We start from the raw sequence: 18004 nt of genomic DNA, 5'->3' as shown, positions 1-18004 counted from the left end.
TACAGTTCCAAAAGAGCAGCGAGCACGTGCTCTTCAGCGTCTCCGTCGTTGACGTCTTCACGCAACTGACGCAGTGCTTCGACGTGGTATCGAAACTCGAGTGTCCGGATCCGGAGATCTGGAAGAGGTACATGAAGAGATTCGCCAAGACCATCGTCAAGGTTCTGGTGGCCTACGCGGATATAGTAAAGAAAGAATTCCCCAGTCATCTGAAGGAGGAACGAATCGTACGTGCTCAAGAGTGATACAGAATCTGCATAAAAATTTACGCAGCACACCGACTTTAACTATAAATTCTTTATTCCGCAGGCGTGCATTCTGATGAACAACATCCAGCAACTTCGGGTGCAGTTAGAGAAGATGTTCGAGTCGATGGGTGGCGACAAGCTCGAGGAAGACGCGGCGAACATATTGAAGGAATTACAACAGCAGCTGAACGGCGCTCTGGACGATCTGGCCATGCTCTTCGCGAACAGTCTGGAGCCGCGAATAACAGCTTCTGTCAGAGAGTTGGGAGATCTTCTGTTAGCTATCAAAGGTGGAGGGCAGGTAACTTTATCACAGCCGGCCCAAAGAAACAACGTAACTGTGGAGGCTGACGACGTTTTGAGGCCGCTCATGGTTCTACTCGACGGTAGTCTATCTCTGTACGCCGAGTCGTGCGAGAAGACGGTATTGAAGAGACTGTTGAAAGAATTATGGAAGATAGTCATGAGGATTTTAGAGAAGACCGTAGTTTTGCCACCTATGACGGATAAGAGCGTATGTTACCTGCGTTATGATTAAATTTTACACTTTTCTATTGTAATTATATCTTTTCTATTGTAGTTAAATCGATAGAATATTAATTTCATATTATTATAACGTGTGTATTACGGTTTAATAATTCTTGTCTCTTGTAGATGATGTTCAAGAACTTGACAGATAATGCCAAAAATCTCGCTGCGAATGCCAAGATAGAAGATATGTCGAAGCTGTTTAAGAATCACATGGCCGGGAAACCCGATGTGAAAAATGCTCTTAGCGGAGTTATGGTAATAAAAATAAATGATTTAAATTACATATATATTTATATGCTTATGAGAAAAAATTGCTTTGCGATTATTGTCAACAACTAACCTTGTTTCGTCAGGATATCTCCAAGGAAGTGGAGAAGAATCTTTCGCCGAAGCAGTGCGCGATTCTCGACGTCGCCCTGGACACGATTAAACAGTACTTCCACGCCGGTGGTAACGGCTTGAAGAAGACATTCTTGGAGAAATCGCCGGAACTGCAGAGCCTCCGTTACGCATTGAGTCTGTACACACAAACAACGGACACCCTCATCAAGACCTTCGTCACTTCGCAAATCAATCAAGGTAATCACTGCAAGTTTATCGTTTAAGTTACAAATTTATATAAATCGTAATAATACTTTATTTATTTATTTCTAATAATGCAATTATTATTTTTATATATGTCTCTTGTTACATTGCGAACGCAATCGCGATGAGAGAGAATCAGGAACACTCACGAAATAGTTAGACAACACAAACGATATATTCTAATGACACATTACATTACACGATCCGTCGCGCGATCCGTCACGCGTAAAGAATCGATATATATCGGCGTATGCGTTTGTACACTTACATTACGACGTAATGAAAATTGTCGGGACAGTGCCGCTGAACGACGCGTCAACGCTACATCAGCGTCAGCGTTCGATGAGCAGCGAGAGAGGTGACGAAGGGGAAGGAGCCGAGGGTATGGAAAGCCTCGAGGAACCCCTTCGCCAGAGCAAGCCCTCTCTTCGTCGAGAGAGCCGACAAGGTACCAACAGAGAGCAGACCTTAGTAGGTCTAGCGGGAAGTGTCGGAAAGATTTTTAGGACGTAGTGAACTGATCGTTGCGTCGAGACGTCTTTCAAGATGTGATTTGTATCCTGATATTCACACTTTTATTTACCAATTTTTGAAATATTTAATCGCGAATAGAAATAATTTTCCGATAATATTTCGCGATGTTTGAGTTGATTGAAATTTCGTATTTATATTAATTTTATTCGTTCAATAAAAAGAAAGAATATTCCAAGGACGTCTCGATGTTTCGATAGTTGTGTTAGGAAGCTGTGCTGTTATCACTGCCGCTGCTGCTACTGCCGCCACTCTTGCTGCTACTATTACTATTACTGAGAACTTTAACGATTCACACACAAAATGTCTCTTTTTCGATCTCATATTTGTTTCAACACGACGCTTTAAACACATATATACACAAAATATATATACACACATATGTTACACAAAGAAAGTCTACCATTTGACCACTTGTGATCACTGTACATGATCTTCTTACGAACGTCATTGCCTAGCGCTATATATAATTTTATTTTTACAATGAGGATTCGAAGGAACGAAGAAAGGATCGATCGCTTACATCATGGACACTTGTATCATCTCGAATCGAATCTTTACCTCTATTTTCAAATTTAATTTTCTCACGCGTTTATAGATTTCGATAGATTTAATTTATATAAAAAATTGAGCTCCTATTTTGTACCTTTAATAAGCAATAAACAAATAGTTTTTCATTTAAAGATTTAAAAGAGAAACTTTCGACAAAACTATAGATTAAATAATTTTAAAAAAAGATAATCAGACTGGTTAAAATATCAAAGTAATTAGATTGAAAATTGAGATCAAAAATAGAAGACAAATTTCGGCTCGAGATACGCACTTAATCTTTCGAGCTGGAATTCTCCAAACACTAAAAATAATTTGTTTTCGATAGAGAGAACCGAGAGATATATAAAACCATTTTAAAGTTCATCACACACCGTGTGATTAATGCACAAAAACTTTGCGCAGGCTGACTTCGTCTCGTCTGAAAATTACTGACGAGATAATTGCTCTGACGAGAATCAACAAGTACCTGAGCTGCTTATTATCAGAGCATGTAATCTGCTCTAGAGATAGTTAAATCGAGATTAGACTCTTAGCCTTAGTCTCATCAAATCGTAGCATCAGATAGAATCAGACGAAGTCCGCGTAGAATCTAGATGCATATTCTAGCTTCACGGCGGGTGTGTGAAGTTGGCACTCCTATGTTATGCTATCATAGTTCTGTTAAGAGTTCTGAGTTATTTAGAACCATAGGAAGAGTTCTTGATAATTTTTAGAAATAGTTCCGGTCATTACGATAACGAAAATCAGTTTCAAAAAATAGGGGTGCCAACTTCACATTTTTTTACACATCAAGTTCTAATACTTTTGAGCAGAGTTTTAAGGTTCTTTTAAATAGTTATATAATTCCTGATTACTTTTTGAAAAAATTCTGCAATTTTTAGAAAAAATTATCAAGAACTCTTCCTATTGTTCTAAATAACTCAGAACTATGATAGCATAACATAGGGATGCTAACTTTACACACCCCTTCACGGCATCCTATTCGAGCTTAAATTCTGACTGCGGCTTTTTTAGTTCCAGATACCGCCAGTTCGGAAGAGGGTTCGGTGGGCGAAGTTAGCATTCAGGTGGATCTTTTCACACATCCGGGAACGGGAGAACAAAAAGTCACCGTCAAAGGTACGTTCAAGATTTCGCTAAAACTTGTAAAAGCAATCGTATATAGTATATATACTTGGCAATTGATAATGCAAAAATTGGTAATTCATTTTTCAATTCGCGTCGATAATTTAATTAAAATAAAACTTTTGTGTTTTTAGTTGTTGCCGCGAACGATTTGAAGTGGGTATTGGCGACGGGCATGTTCAGACCGTATGTTGAAGTGAATCTGATCGGTCCGCATCTCACTGGCAAAAAGAGGAAACAGTCGACGAAATCGAAGAGCAATAACTGGTCGCCGCAATTCAACGAGAGCTTCGACTTGTAAGTCACGCAGTAATTCAACTTCTAGACGATGATTAAAATTTGTTTGTCGATAAAATTCTATCGACTTTCTCACCTTTTTTCTTAGCATGATCGGTAACGAGCAACAACAGCTGGACTTTTACGAGCTGCATATTTGCGTGAAAGATTATTGCTTCGCGAGGGAGGACAGACTCGTCGGCGTCGCGGTGATGCAGCTCAAAGACATCGTCGAGGAGGGTTCGTGCGCGTGTTGGCTGTCGCTCGGTAAGCGGATCCAGATGGACGAGACCGGCTGGACGATCTTGCGAATTCTCTCGCAACGCAACAACGACGAGATCGCCAAAGAGTTTGTGAAGCTCAAGAGCGACATCCGGCAGGAGACACCACTGCCGAACCCTACCTGAAGAGACACGACGCCGCGTTAATAAGCCGACCGCGAAGCGATTCGAGTACTTCGAGCTTGGAAAGAGCCCGAAGAGGAGGAGGAGGATGAGGAGAAGAAACAGGAGGCCGTCCAAAGGGGGTTAGCAAATTCGATGCCTATGGTGCCACGAGCGAAGGAAATCTTTCACGACTAATTTCGCGAGAGAGAGAGTGTGAGAATGAGAGAAAGAGAGAGAGAGAGAGAGAGAGAGAGAGAGAGAGAGAGAGAGAGAGAGAGAGAGAGAGAGAGAGAGAGAGAGAGAGAGAGAGAGAGAAAGGTAATTCGTGCAATTCGCCCGACGAAAACGATCGCCCGAACCCTTCCGCCCTTCTCCGCTGCGAGACACTACGCCAGGGAGGAACGATCCTAGGCAGCAGGATTTGTTTTATCGTGAAATTTCCTCCCTTCGGCATCCCTCGCACCGCAGAGTTCGGTCGAGTTTGGTATATCCCTCTCCCTTTTTTACGTCTTACAAACACATACACACATATATATATACATACACACGCACATATATATACAGAGCTTTAACCCCGTCCCTGGACAGCGACGATGAGCACCGGGAAACCACCTTCCACATGATCCCGAGCTAGGACGACGAGCTAGGTCAACAATCCCGCGTGGCTCGACGTTCGTCCGGCGTACAATAAGGAAAAAAAGGAGGATTTCTCTTACCCTGATTTACAGAAAGAACGGAAGCTCGGACAGCGACGACGCTTTGATATTATATAAGACGAAAGACACATCGGACTCTTCTTCGTACGAGTGAGACATAGGGGGGAGAGTGAGGAGGGAGGAAGGGAGGAAGAGACGAAGGAGAAGAATGTTCGCGAGACGAGGAGACGCGAAACGTCAAAATAGTGCTGCCAGTACGCAATATATTTGGTAATATTCGTAACGTAAAATAGGACGAGAGAGAGAGAAAGATGAAAGCACCGCGAAAAGAACTGAGAAATTTACGGTGTTTTGCGCAAAAATTCCGCGACACAAACTCTCTCTCTCGATCGGACACACCGCCGTTCGCCGAAAGACTGACTTCTGAGATCAGGGAGAAGACGAAGAAGAGACGAAAAAAGAGCTGGTCCAGCGCGTGCAGCATCAGGATCCTCGACCGTCACGTGCTAAAACGAGAAGAGGACGAGTCGAGCGCACCGCGCAAGGATATACAGAAGGAGGATCATATGCAGAGAGGAGGATCGCAAAAATACGAAAATTCATAATAAACACACACGTACACACAAACACGCGCACGCGATACGACCGCGTCGTTTCTAGGCCGTTTGTTCGAGGAGGACGAGTTTACTGTAGATACGTGAAAACATTGTTGACGAAAAAAAAAGGTTTTTCTAAATATACAGTTTAAATGTAGCATTGCGTACGACCAAATAGGCACGTCCTGTGACGTCACTCAGTGACGTGCCGTTAGTAATAAAAACAAAAAAAAGTTAGTAAGGCATTGTAATTGTAAAGTAACGTTCTTATTCGTATAAGATTATACCAGAGATGGATCGTCTGACTGCTGCTGATGTTATTGCCGCTGTTGCGAATGATGATGTCCGAGATCCGTCCGAAAGCTTCGAGATGAGTTACCCAAAAGCGCGTAAACGATTCTGGACCGTGAGCGAACCTACCATAATTAAGAACGCACGCGACGATCGATACACGCGTAGATCGATATCACCGCTCGCGTTTCCGGTAATCATTTTCAGGTGTTTTGACGTAACAGAGAGAGGAGAAAAATTTCGAATATATACTCGACGATGCGTCCGTTTCAAAGACGAATTCACTTCCTACGAACCGGCGAGCGTGCGAGCTCTAAAAAATTAAACTTTACACCCTTGTAATTAGTACTGTCGATACTCGGGGATATTTCAGGTGCGATTGTCCGAGTGACCGATTATTTCCGGTATTGTTCACTTGGGTCTAACTTTGACTCGGATAAAATCTGACATCTCTGCGAGTTATATTCGTGAATCTTGAATCAATGCTACTCGTAGTGCGCGCAAAGTAATCATACCGTAGCTCTTGATTCCGTCTGTAGCGATCGCTGCACGTCTCTCTCTCGAAATATGATGTATCGAAACTGGACGTTAAAAACCGCTACTATTCCTATTACCGCTATTAGCTTCATCTCTTCTGTACGTCTCGTCTCGTACTATACTTGTACATATAGCGGACGTTCGCCTGTTCGTATGAATGCATGATTGTACGCACGATTCTCTATCGTCTCTCCGCCGATCTCTCTTATACTTAAAGAAATTCATATCAGATCGACGGGGTTCTAAGGGACGTTTCCTCTCGAAAACGATCGCAGCGTATCCTCGCGATATTCGCTCGATCGTACGAAGCTTCGGTCGGATCCCTCCGTGAGAGAGAAACACAAATGCACGCGATCTCGTATCCGATGAACCCAATCATCGCCCAGCCCGTGCAAGTGCCCGGGTAGGTACAACACAACTCTGGAGAGATTACGCTATATTCAAAAGTTTCTACTACGTAGTACGTCTAGATTATACTTACGTATTGTGTATAGTGTCTAAACTGCTGATGTAGCTGCGAGCGCGGGATTTTCGATCGGCAAAGAGAGAAAGAATCGAGTACAACACTTAATAAAAAAAAAATGAACGTCCGATCAACACACACACATACACACCTCAGCTGCAGATGCTTTCCGAATTTGAGTGTGTGTTCGTCGAAATATCGCACCATGAATTGAAGGATCTTATCAGCAACAGTGATGTAACCTACCTCTTTGAGAACTTTCGTGAAAGAATTAATCTTAAAGTTAAGAGAAATAAATTAATATTAATTAATTATAGATTAATCATTTATATATTCATTAAGTTTAAATTTAAAAAAAGACAGATATTCTATCGGGACATTGATATATTTCAAAATATCCTCCGCCAATCATATACAAGACATCTAGAATCATATTAGAATCTTGCTAGAACGTTTCAACTTCAATTTCATGATCGATTTGAAGAAAGCACCTGCATCTGCATCTGTCACCGACGTTGTCGGAAATTCAAGCAGGAAAGAAAAAACACGGGTCCGCGACCTCGCCACCATCTTCATTTGTAAAAGTGTCTATTTTCTCCGCTGCCTAACTAAGTACATTATTGAATACGAATGGGCTGGCGAATTCGACATCCAGATCGATCTCGTCGACGAACACGTCTCCGAAACGATATCTCATTTGGATCGGATCGACCGAAAAAAAAAATCTCGATCGTTAATCCATCGACGCGATCGTCGACGAGATCGGTCGCCAATTTTTCCTCTTATTCTCCGCTTCGATTAATATCTCTTGTAAGCTTAAATGAAAATATCTCGTGTATTCTGTGATAATTACCCCTTAAAAAGGACACTAAAACACGCTACACCGTACACGCACAAAAAAAAAAAAAAAAAACACGTACGAAGAAGTCCGCGTATGCGGAACAAGAAAATTGTACAGAAACTCTGAACACAGACATATAAACAAAGATAGATACGATTTACGTCATTACACCGATCCCAAACATAGCAGCAGTATTCTTCTTCTTTAAACACATTCTCATGTTTCTATTCTCTGTAATCATTAAACGTTCGAGGAATGTCGTCGGGATGGTAACGAAAGACAAAAAAAGAGATATATATGTATATACTTACGTACGTATATAGAGTGTGTTGATCCAGGTTCGCCTTTACTTCCTTGCATCTACCGATCCTGTGACCAATTCGCAATTGATTTCTCCTTAGCGAAAGTTTGATCCTTTTCCACGACTTTCTAATGTCAAATACATCTTAAGCCTCTTAAATAAAAATGCTGTAAAAGTAAAATTCACTTCGATCTGAATAAAATTTAATAAGGCTCCGCCGTTCGTCGAAATTCTTAGACTTTTTATCGTCTTACAGTTCAAAAAGTTATTGCTACTACCTTGACGTTTCTTGTTGAAGAAAGGTACACGAAATTGATCGGAGAGTCTGTAGATATGGGGCGCATGGAACCTGAAACACCGTATATCATGTTAATAAATCGCAATGATTTTACCAAGGATACATAAAGAGAGATAAGGGACGCAAAAGTATGCAGTGCATAACGATAGTGATGTTTTTGACCGCGAAAATTTAATCAACGATAAAATACAATAGTGACGTGAAAAAAAAAATTCAAGAACTCGATTTTATGAGTAAAATGGCACGTATCATGTATTTAATAATTTTATAATTCAAATGGCATGATATTCAATCATTTATATCATATAAATCGAATATTTAATACATTCTAATAGAAGTGTTTACATATTCTGTTCTTGCTCTTTTCTAAATATATTTTCCATAATTACGTATCATTCTGGATTTTCTAAATTACAATGCGAGACACTGTACACTTTGAATTTTATAAATGCGATTTATTTTTGACGAGATTACATTCTTCCTCAAAGATCAAAGGCGAGTCATTGACGAGTGTGACGAAATGAAGATAAATTGATTCATCGTCACTTTCCGGATTCTTTCGAGCATGACAAAGAAGTATTTAAAGAAACTTCAATGGAGAGCGATAGGTCAAATACTTCGATTACTCTCTTGTTTGTGTTGAAGAGACTCGGGCTCTTAATTGCCGCAAACTTTTGCGTCCGGTCGAATTGAGATGAATGAAGACCGGAAGAACTTCAGGACAGATTCTAAACTACTGTAAACGAGACGCGTTAACAAGGGGGATATGAACGAGAGATCGCGTAACAAACAAACAAAAATTGTGGAGAGAAAAAAGATATACACAACTGTTGACAATACTATGCTTGAGAATCGTATGACACATATGTATGTGTAATGTACCTAATAAATATTTAAAGCAAGACGGGAGATGTTTGTGTTTCATAAATAAAAGCGTTTACTAAGAATAAAAGTCGCGTGATTAGAGCACGAAAAGACGATGCACTCGTGCGATGCATAACTTTTGCGCGGATTACCGCGATTTATTAGGTAATTACGTCTAACGAGCAAAGAGAGAAGCAACTTTGTCGTCCCACGGAAAGCGCTATTATTGTCGAGACAAATTTCCGAAGAAAAAAAAAATGAAAGAAAAGGAAAAGAGAGAAAAGAAGAGAGTTTTCAAGGATACATCGTCGCTATGCTAGGTCATTAATTAAAAGGTGATCCAAAGCAATTGTGTATCCGAGTATATATGAAACACGCACATTCGACACAAAGAATACCTATTTACTGTATCGAATCTCTCTTCGGTAATGCACATTATTTCGTTTGTTCGCTCATCTACGAATTATTTCCCAGCAAATTGCATACATATGTATATAATATCACACACGATACAAAACACACAGAACAAACACACATACATACATATGAGCGAGATTGCACTTGTGTGACTCCACATTCACACAGATCGAAACTCCGAATGCACGCGTCGTCGTTACATTTCTCATCCTGAAAGCGATCATCATCATCATTATCATAATCATCTTCATAGCAGATGACGATAAATACCGATATTGTTCCGCTAATCGATTCGCTCGATTCAATTCGTCGTATTGAACGATTGTGCGATTCGGACAAGCGCGTTGCCTCTCGAAATCCTAACAATCCTAGTGACATCAATGCATAGCAAGACTCAATCACGGAGGATATTGACTTGCATCAATCGCACCGTTCAATTAGAGATAGAGATCCATATATACATGACTCGCCTCATTTGATGAATATATCGCGTGTCATTCACTAGCACTGCGTGCCGCTTATAGTTGGCGAATGAAAGATTTAAAGGCGTGAATCTCTTGGGTTATCAATTTTATTTCGTATCTATATGTTAGAAAGAAAGAGAACTCTATCGATTCTCTCACGATTGATTAACTACTCCATATTAATAACGAACGTGAGATCTCAATATCGTATGATCGATATTGAGATCTGACTTATCGCATTTAGCGTAAATGCGATTGTTTAACTTCCGCATGATGTTGACGTTAAAAGACATCTATATATATTTTCAGCGCTAATTGTGCGATGAGAACGCGATCCTAATTATTTGTTATTTATATTTATTCGATGGATTTGTAAATATAATATATAGAGAATAATTGAATGAAATTGAGAGAAGTGTGGATGAAATGTGAGAGCGAGAGTTATTAAACAGAGGAGATTAAATCCAATAATGATTAATTAATTAATTAGGAGGAAATATAACAGAATGGAGTGAGAGAGAGAAAGAGAGAAATGAAAAGAGGACTTATTATAGAGCTATATCATCGTTGAATCATCGCACCATGTGCCATATCATCGCATTATCAGAGAGAAAGACGGAAAAACAAAGTTTAAATATTATTAACTTTAAGTCTCACGCGCGCGCGTAGTAGATATACAGCCATATACATATGCATATACATATACATATACATATACAGAGAATGACGGAATCATGCGAGTGGAAATCCGGAATATATGTACAGCATTCGTTTGACTAACTGTGATTCGTTGCTGATCTTTATTCGAGAGTGATATAACATCCAATATATACATATAGGATGTTATATATATCCTATAATTGCAGATGAAGAGGCGAGAGGTGAATGAATAGAGATACACAATATAACTTCACCAGGAAAAAAAAAAAGATTGAATATATTTAATGAATATTACAAAATATTCATTGTGTATAATCGTAAAAATGTTTAATTTTAAATCGGACCCTAAAACCGATTACAATCTCAAAAGTGTATAAGTGTAACACAGTATATGTACCTTCCTTAATTCATTTGCTTCTTTGAATATGTACCTTCCTTATTCATTTGCCTCTTACGTGTATGCAATTTCGCGATGCGAAGACAATTTTTGCCGCACCGGATGCTCGACCGACCATTCATTCGCGATCGGGATCTCTCGAGATTTCCGATTCATTGTCAGCGGAAGACGAGGGGGAAAATCATTAGCGCGAATCTGTTCATTCAATCGTCATCCTCATCGTCATGATAAGCGAATCATACTCGTGTCGTCAGTCGTCACCATTAAGACATCGCACGAATTAAGCGTCCGTTCATTTTTGTCCATAATCGCGAATGCCCTTTGTAATCTAATTTTCTCGCATTGACAGTACACACGCACGTGTAAGATATTATCGCATCTCGATCGTATAATCACAGAATATATTGCACATACGACTGCACATATTATATACATATTTACAAGTGTGTATATACATTATATATACATATACATATAATATATACATAGTCATGTCCGTTGCTGTCTCATCCGCTCCATGAATTAAAATAATTTTGACGAATTTCACTACACATTTTGCTACAATTTTTCCATTTATTTCACTCCATCTCTACCACTTTATCTCACATCTGAAATTCAGTTTTTCGCTCATGTTTTTCTCACCCGAATAAAATTTTAACTCTCATACATTACGTAAATTACATTATTATACAAAATGTCTCTCATTAAGCGTGCCTTCTTTGATGAATTTTTAATCGATACTTTTTTCAAGAAAACATTGAGACTATAACTTTCGAGCTAAATGATCAAATAAAAGAGTTTTCACTTGCAAAATGTATGACGTCAAGAATTTAAAAGTTATACGATAAACTATAACATATTTGTGCTAAGAAAAATATAAATTAAAAATTATTTACAGAATTTTTTGGACAAAAAGATTGTGCAGAAAAAGTGCGTTTAAAGAGAGATTATTTTGCATAAATATACACGTATTTATGTAAATATCCATAAATTGTCCATATCAGATTTAACTGATCCTGCATAGAAAATCTGAAAGGGAAATTCTTTACGGCGAAATTCTGAGAGACAGCTACGGAACAATGATTTTGTGCCCACTACCTATTCCTAAAATTACATCCTAAAAATTCCGATGTTTCCGCAAGTGTCCGCCTCCATTTGTTGCCACATGTATTATAATTTTCAATACACGGCTGCTCCGTGTTTTTTTTTCGACTATCATTCTGCTCTTTCATCTCGCGCAGGCAGGTAGGAGCACATAGACAAAAGATAAAATGGATAAAGATGAATTGTTGGATACCTCTTTTGGGGCATTTTTCAAAAGAAAAGCGACTGAAAAGAATGGACTAAATATCTTTCATTATATAAGCGTAAATATCTTTTATTGTTTACGCTTTCTATTTCCTTAGTGTACTTTCAATGTTGCAGTGATAAATATATAAAAATACAATAGAGCAATAGAAAGTGTGGGTAATAAAAGCATTTGCATTTGCACAATACGATTTTTTCAGAATAATAATTGTATATATAAAAAAGAAGATTACTGCTACAAAGTGTTTACGAAATACATTGTTTCCATTTGTATTATTCCTATATCGAAAAAGACGGTGGCGCTGATTTTAAAACTAATCTAATTTGTTTACAACATTACGTTGTATATATTTCCGTTATAAATGTTTAAAAGAATAATGTCTCCTATGGGGGGTAAAATTGCTCGCATCGTTGAAGGAACTATAGCGGCTGCCTTTTGCTCGTTTTAATTTTCAAAAAATGTTCAATTAATTTTCAACTATTGTCTGTTTCTTTCTAAAGAGATTGTAGTATAATATATATAAAGTACAATATGTAATATTATAATAGTAGATGGATATTCAAATTTAGTTAACTAAAAATAACGCCAATAAATCGGATTGTATAGGATTGATCCAGAAATGCGAGAATAAATTTGTATAAATATTCAGGTAATCAATAGCCGCTATTGTGCCTTCGCGAATCAAAGAGTAAAAAATTGAAATATTGTTGACGCAGATGTCCTAAGAGCAAAGTAAACGAGTCGTACGTTCGATATAATAATTTTTAACTCTACACTTTACCTCTCCTGTAGTCCATTCACACAGTTCTCTTGTTTCTCGTTTTGCGATCAATGTACCATATCCGAAGGGTGCTCTTAAAGTGGACAGCGAAATGAAAACTGAAAGTTTGCAATGTATTAAGATGGTATATATCGTTAAATAACGGTAAGAAAAGATGGCTTTCTTATTGGTATATAAGCTGCCTCAGGGGAAGGTAAAATCCAGGGACTCTAATAAACTCATCCAAAACTATCTGCTTGAGATTTTTCTATTTGATGTGTACAATCTCCTTTACTCCATCCTTTATTTTTTTTTCTCCTTTTCACATGCAAAAGGGATAATCGGATTATTAAAATTAAAGTTTGCAAGAGCTCACATTTAAAAATGTCTCATTATTTTTGATAGTCTACTTTAAAAATAAAAATTACTTTTCATAAATAAAATTATTCTACAATTTTCTGTATTGCTATTTATTAACAAAAATTAAAAATTTTGTTGACGCATAGCTAAAAGACATTATCGTATAAAAAAGTTTGATCGAATATAGTATGTACAGGAATATAGTATGTACAGGACTGGTAGAGGAAACAATTATTTGTGTATTGTATATGAAAAAGATAAGTTTCTTGAATCTTAAATTAAAAACACAATTAAATATTAAATTACTCTATTATGTTTATTTACTGCTACATTTCCCCTTTTGTTGGAAACATGTACATTGTATATGTATATACGTGTACTGTATATAAATATATTCACTGCACAGCAATTATATTAATTAATAATAAAGGTTTGCTTAGGTGATTTGATATATTTCCTGCATTCCTCCGCAAATTCTATCTCTCTCTGAAATAATGAATAATAATTATAATTTTTTCTCTGTCAATATTGGAAATGTCAAAAGTCTACGAGACTAATAAAACACTTTCACCAATATCGATTAACCTCAATCTTAGTTTAACTAGATCTAAAGTCACGAGTAATCAAATTAATTAATGCTGGCAACATAAGACAAGTCGACGTAAGATTGAAAAATTAAAATCGCAACACAATCGTGTAAAGCTTACCTTTACCAACTCCTTATCTGGTATCCTAGGATATGGACCAAACGGATCAGTTCTGCCATTCTCGTAGTCTGTAGCGATCGTATAATTCAGATGTGTAAATAATAATGTGAACAAAATACCGCCCAAATTTCGCAATTTAGCCATTATTAAACAGGCTCAACAAATCATAACCTAATTACATCGTTCGATCAAGCGATCAAGATGAGCGCACGTAAGCTGTTACATCAAGATGCAGTGCTACCAACACGATCATAGTTGGCTTATACAATTTCTAGACGGTAAAGATCATCTTGCAAAAAAGCAGCGAATCGCATATATTCTTTCTCTTTCTTTTCGTTAATAAATTTTACATACGTTTTTTCATTCTACACGATAAATAGCAATTTAATTAATTCTTTTCTTTGCGCGAGAGATATTTCCTCAAGAGATTTCGTGTGAAAACGCGGCGTTACGTCAAGCAACGGCGAAGCGAAGTTCGCGCAGGCGCCGACAGGTGGCGACAAAGGTACGCGGGGCGCAGCGGCAAGAGGCGTCAAGAGCGCTGGCAGTCGATCGTTGGCCGTCAACGCGCGAGGACGGCGAACTCGTCCTTGGCTCGACTCTCGGGTTATCCGTTTCGTGCGCGTTGCAATTGGTCAAACGTCTCCTTTCCGTAAGCCCCGCCTACCAGGTGGCTGTTCGAAAGTGTGTAGTTGTATTTCTTTACGCCGAAACGAACGGGCGCGCTGCTCTCTCGCTGGATCAAAGGCCCCGAAAAGTCCGGTGTTCAGTCGCAGGAAAAATTTGAAATGAGTCGTGTCGGTGCACTAATATGCGACGGTTGAGAGACGGTCGAGTTTATGGAAAATCGCGAGCGCGTTCGAGGGTGGTCCATCGTTAACCCATCGGACGGGGCTGCTTGCTGCCACGCTACGATATCGTCCGATCCGGGGGGGCTTCGTCGCGAGTAACAGTGTGTCGTCGAGTATCGTGAGCTAGAGAGAGAGAGAGAGAGAAAGAGAGAGTGAGAGAGAGGGAGAGAGGGAGAGATAAAAACCATACGGAGATCGTACACGCGAGAGGAAGTGGCGGTGGCGGTGGCGGCGGTGGCGGAGGAGGAGGTGCGAGCGTGGCGAGAGGAAAAAACACGTTTCGCGTCGAGGCAACGTCTCGTCTCGCGTCGAGAGTTCCGGCTGAAGATATCCGTTGTCGGTGTCGCCCGCTGTGTTCGTTCCGCGCGCCGTACGGCGCAAACTTCACGCCTCTTCGCGGAACGACTCGTCCGATCGACGACGGTTAGAGAGAGGAGAAACGGAGTTTTTCAAACAGAAACGCGAGTGCGCGCGGGGAGAGAGAGAAGTGCGTTATCGTCGTGCGCCGCTTTTTACGGCGAGCCCCGACCAACGAGGGAGGTGGTGAAGGAGAAGGAGGAGGAGGACGTCAGCTGGTTTTGCGCCAAGAGGAATCGTGCGCAAGTGGGAGCGAGACAGTGAGAAGCCGCACACGGCGAAATGGGAGACGGAGAAATGGCGCTGGTGCCAGGTGTCCAGTATGGTTTGTCGTCGCACAATTTCGAACACAAGTCCCTAATCTTCTGCAAGCTCACCGATTCATCGTATCGTGCCATCCAAGATTACTTGAAGAATCGGGTGAGTAGCTTCTCATATATCGACAATTCATGCTTTTCATGCGTTAGAGAGGCTAGGATCATGCGCGCGCGAACTCGATGTATGTATATGTATATATGTTCTCTCAAGCACACGATAGCGCATTTATATCTGCGTACGTGTATATGCGTGTACCGTGAACGAGATGGTGTATATACGCGCGCGTGGCTGCGTACGTGTGTGTCGTAATATCGTGCCAAGGAGAGAGAGAGAGAGAGACGGCGAGACATCCGATCGTCGTCGTGTCGGTCGTGTCGTGTCGTTCGCTCGCTCGCTCACTCGCCATATTTTCTGCGAAATTTCGTCGCGACGTCTTCTCGTCGCCGACGCCTGGAAACTTCCGACAAGCTCAGTCCTCTCTCTCTTTCCCTCCTTCCTCCCTTCTCTCACTAGAATCCTTTCTCTCTCTGTTTCTCTCTCTTATCTCTATCTGTCTCTTCTCATAATCTATTCTTCTCGAAGGAGATCACGTTCGAGAGAAGGCCGGTTCTCTTTGTGAACAGCTGCTCTTTCTCTCATTTTTTTCTCTGTCTCTGTTTCGTCTCCTTCGAAAGAGACCCGAGAACTTTCCACGAGGCCGATAAACCTGAAAATTCGATACGCCCTCGTCTCAGTGGTCTCCCTTTTTGCAGCTTTCGAGCAGCAGCGAGAACGAGCGAGCGAGCGAATCGTGCGATGTCGACACGTCTGCCGCTTTGACAACGGTAATTACGTAATACGAGAACACGAGAGTACGAACCGAGCCGAGTCGAAAAATTATTATATATGTGCGTAACGAAGCCGGACGCAATTCCGCGCGGAATTTCACATGTGTGTCGCGATTCTCGAAGCATTCTTTAAAAAAAAAAAAGAAAAAAAAGTACCTCCGACGTAAATCGCATAATTCTCTTGCAAAGATCCTCCCTCCCTTCTCGTGGACGCGAAAAAACAGATGAATCATCTCACGTCACATCACATCGATAGCAAGATTTCTGCGACCTAACCCAACGACTGCGCGTCGTTGTGTCGTCTGCGAATTTTCTTGCGCTTGTTTTTGCTCTCTTATTATTATCATCTGGGTGATTGTTAAATACCCGAGGCGCGTCGGACTATTCGGCCCCGCCGAATCAAAAAAACAAAGGAATTCCTTTAATAGCCTTTTATTTTTAAAAGCTTCTTCCTTTCTGGTCGCGCGTATTTTTCCGTTGCTTGAAATACACCGAGGAATACGCGGTCTAACGAGCATGAAGCGTTATAAAGCGATTGCGAATTCTTACATCAGCTGATTCTAACCTCACGGACGAGATTGGAAAGTAGAGGAATCGTGGGGCGTGCCTTCGTCAAAATAACGCCGTTAAATTCGATGGATACTTGCCTTCGGAGAAGCCGCGAGTCGCTGAAAAATAGTACATTCAATCGCACTCGATCGCGTTGCGTCTATCGCTTATGCCGCTTATCATCGATATCGTTTTTTTTTTTTTTATTTTGTTTTATTCTATTGCGTAACTTATAATCCACCTTCAACTCGAATTGCGTATCATACGTCGTGGTGAGGCGCCATAAAACCAAGAGAAAACGGCCTCGATAAAACAATTTCCCTGTCCATGGATTGTCGTGATTCCACTTGTCATTCGACGTTCAGAGATATTTCGCTTCAAGTCGATTTAGCGTCGTATTATTATTGTGTGTGCAACGTGACATGAAAATTTGTGTGTTCAACCGATTGCTAAAAATCCAATCGACTCTTTAACGAGAAGTGAAGTTTAATCAGAAGCCACATACAATATGCACATATTTTGAAATCACATTTGAAATTACGTTTACTTATTATATCAGTCTCATTTAAATAAATCGAACATTAATTTTCATTAGGTTCGGATCGTTGAATAATAAATTATTGTTAGAATAAGTTTGTGTAATGATAACGAACGACGCGTCATATATCTTATGCTAATGGGCAGCGAAGCAATAATTTTTTCGAAACTTATTTTTTTAATTGCATAGAGAAATAATAAATAGAGAATAGAAAGGAGAAAAAAAGAAAATCATTTACGATTGTTTACATCAAAGTTAAATATTATTTTTTCTCACATTTGCTCAATATAATCACAAGTATTTGCTTAGAATTAAAAAAAAAGAATAAAAATACTTTTACTAGTTTAAATTAATTAATTCGATCTTTCATGATATAAAAAAGTTTGAAAATAAATAACTCGATTGAAAG

General features: G+C 39.6%; 3 protein-coding genes across 7 annotated transcripts in view; 2 read left to right on the top strand and 1 right to left on the bottom strand.

The window, feature by feature from the left end:
* Unc-13 (protein unc13 homolog) overlaps positions 1–13340 on the top strand; it is a 99424-nt gene extending 86084 nt beyond the window's left edge. For 3 of the 5 annotated variants that reach the window (XM_083052675.1, XM_083052674.1, XM_083052676.1), the window contains 8 exons: positions 6–227; positions 310–762; positions 903–1034; positions 1133–1358; positions 1663–1812; positions 3462–3566; positions 3707–3869; positions 3958–13340. In XM_083052675.1, coding sequence (XP_082908801.1) covers positions 6–227; positions 310–762; positions 903–1034; positions 1133–1358; positions 1663–1812; positions 3462–3566; positions 3707–3869; positions 3958–4255 — 1749 coding nt within the window. In that variant the 3' untranslated portion in view covers positions 4256–13340. The remainder of the gene's footprint in view (positions 1–5; positions 228–309; positions 763–902; positions 1035–1132; positions 1359–1662; positions 1813–3461; positions 3567–3706; positions 3870–3957) is intronic. The other 2 variants (XM_083052678.1, XM_083052677.1) reach the window with 1 other exon arrangement.
* Positions 13341–13738: 398 nt separating this feature from the next.
* Positions 13739–14399, bottom strand: LOC145944392 (uncharacterized). Its single transcript, XM_083052687.1, has 2 exons — positions 14156–14399; positions 13739–13934 (listed from the first exon to the last, which is right to left on the bottom strand). The coding sequence occupies exons 1-2, from the start codon at positions 14297–14299 to the stop codon at positions 13863–13865; spliced, it is 216 nt and encodes a 71-aa protein (XP_082908813.1). The 5' UTR covers positions 14300–14399; the 3' UTR covers positions 13739–13862.
* Positions 14400–14710: 311 nt separating this feature from the next.
* Su(tpl) (Suppressor of Triplolethal) overlaps positions 14711–18004 on the top strand; it is an 87415-nt gene continuing 84121 nt past the window's right edge. The window contains exon 1 of the mRNA XM_083052682.1: positions 14711–15783. Coding sequence (XP_082908808.1) covers positions 15646–15783 — 138 coding nt within the window. The 5' untranslated portion in view covers positions 14711–15645. The remainder of the gene's footprint in view (positions 15784–18004) is intronic.

Source organism: Prenolepis imparis, unplaced genomic scaffold (assembly GCF_030444845.1).
Source record: "Prenolepis imparis isolate NDT839.2.m4 unplaced genomic scaffold, iyPreImpa1.0 SCAF_13, whole genome shotgun sequence".
Lineage (NCBI taxonomy): Eukaryota > Metazoa > Arthropoda > Insecta > Hymenoptera > Formicidae > Prenolepis > Prenolepis imparis.
The sequence above is the reverse complement of the archived record's forward strand: the minus strand, read 5'-3'. Positions and strand labels throughout refer to the sequence as shown.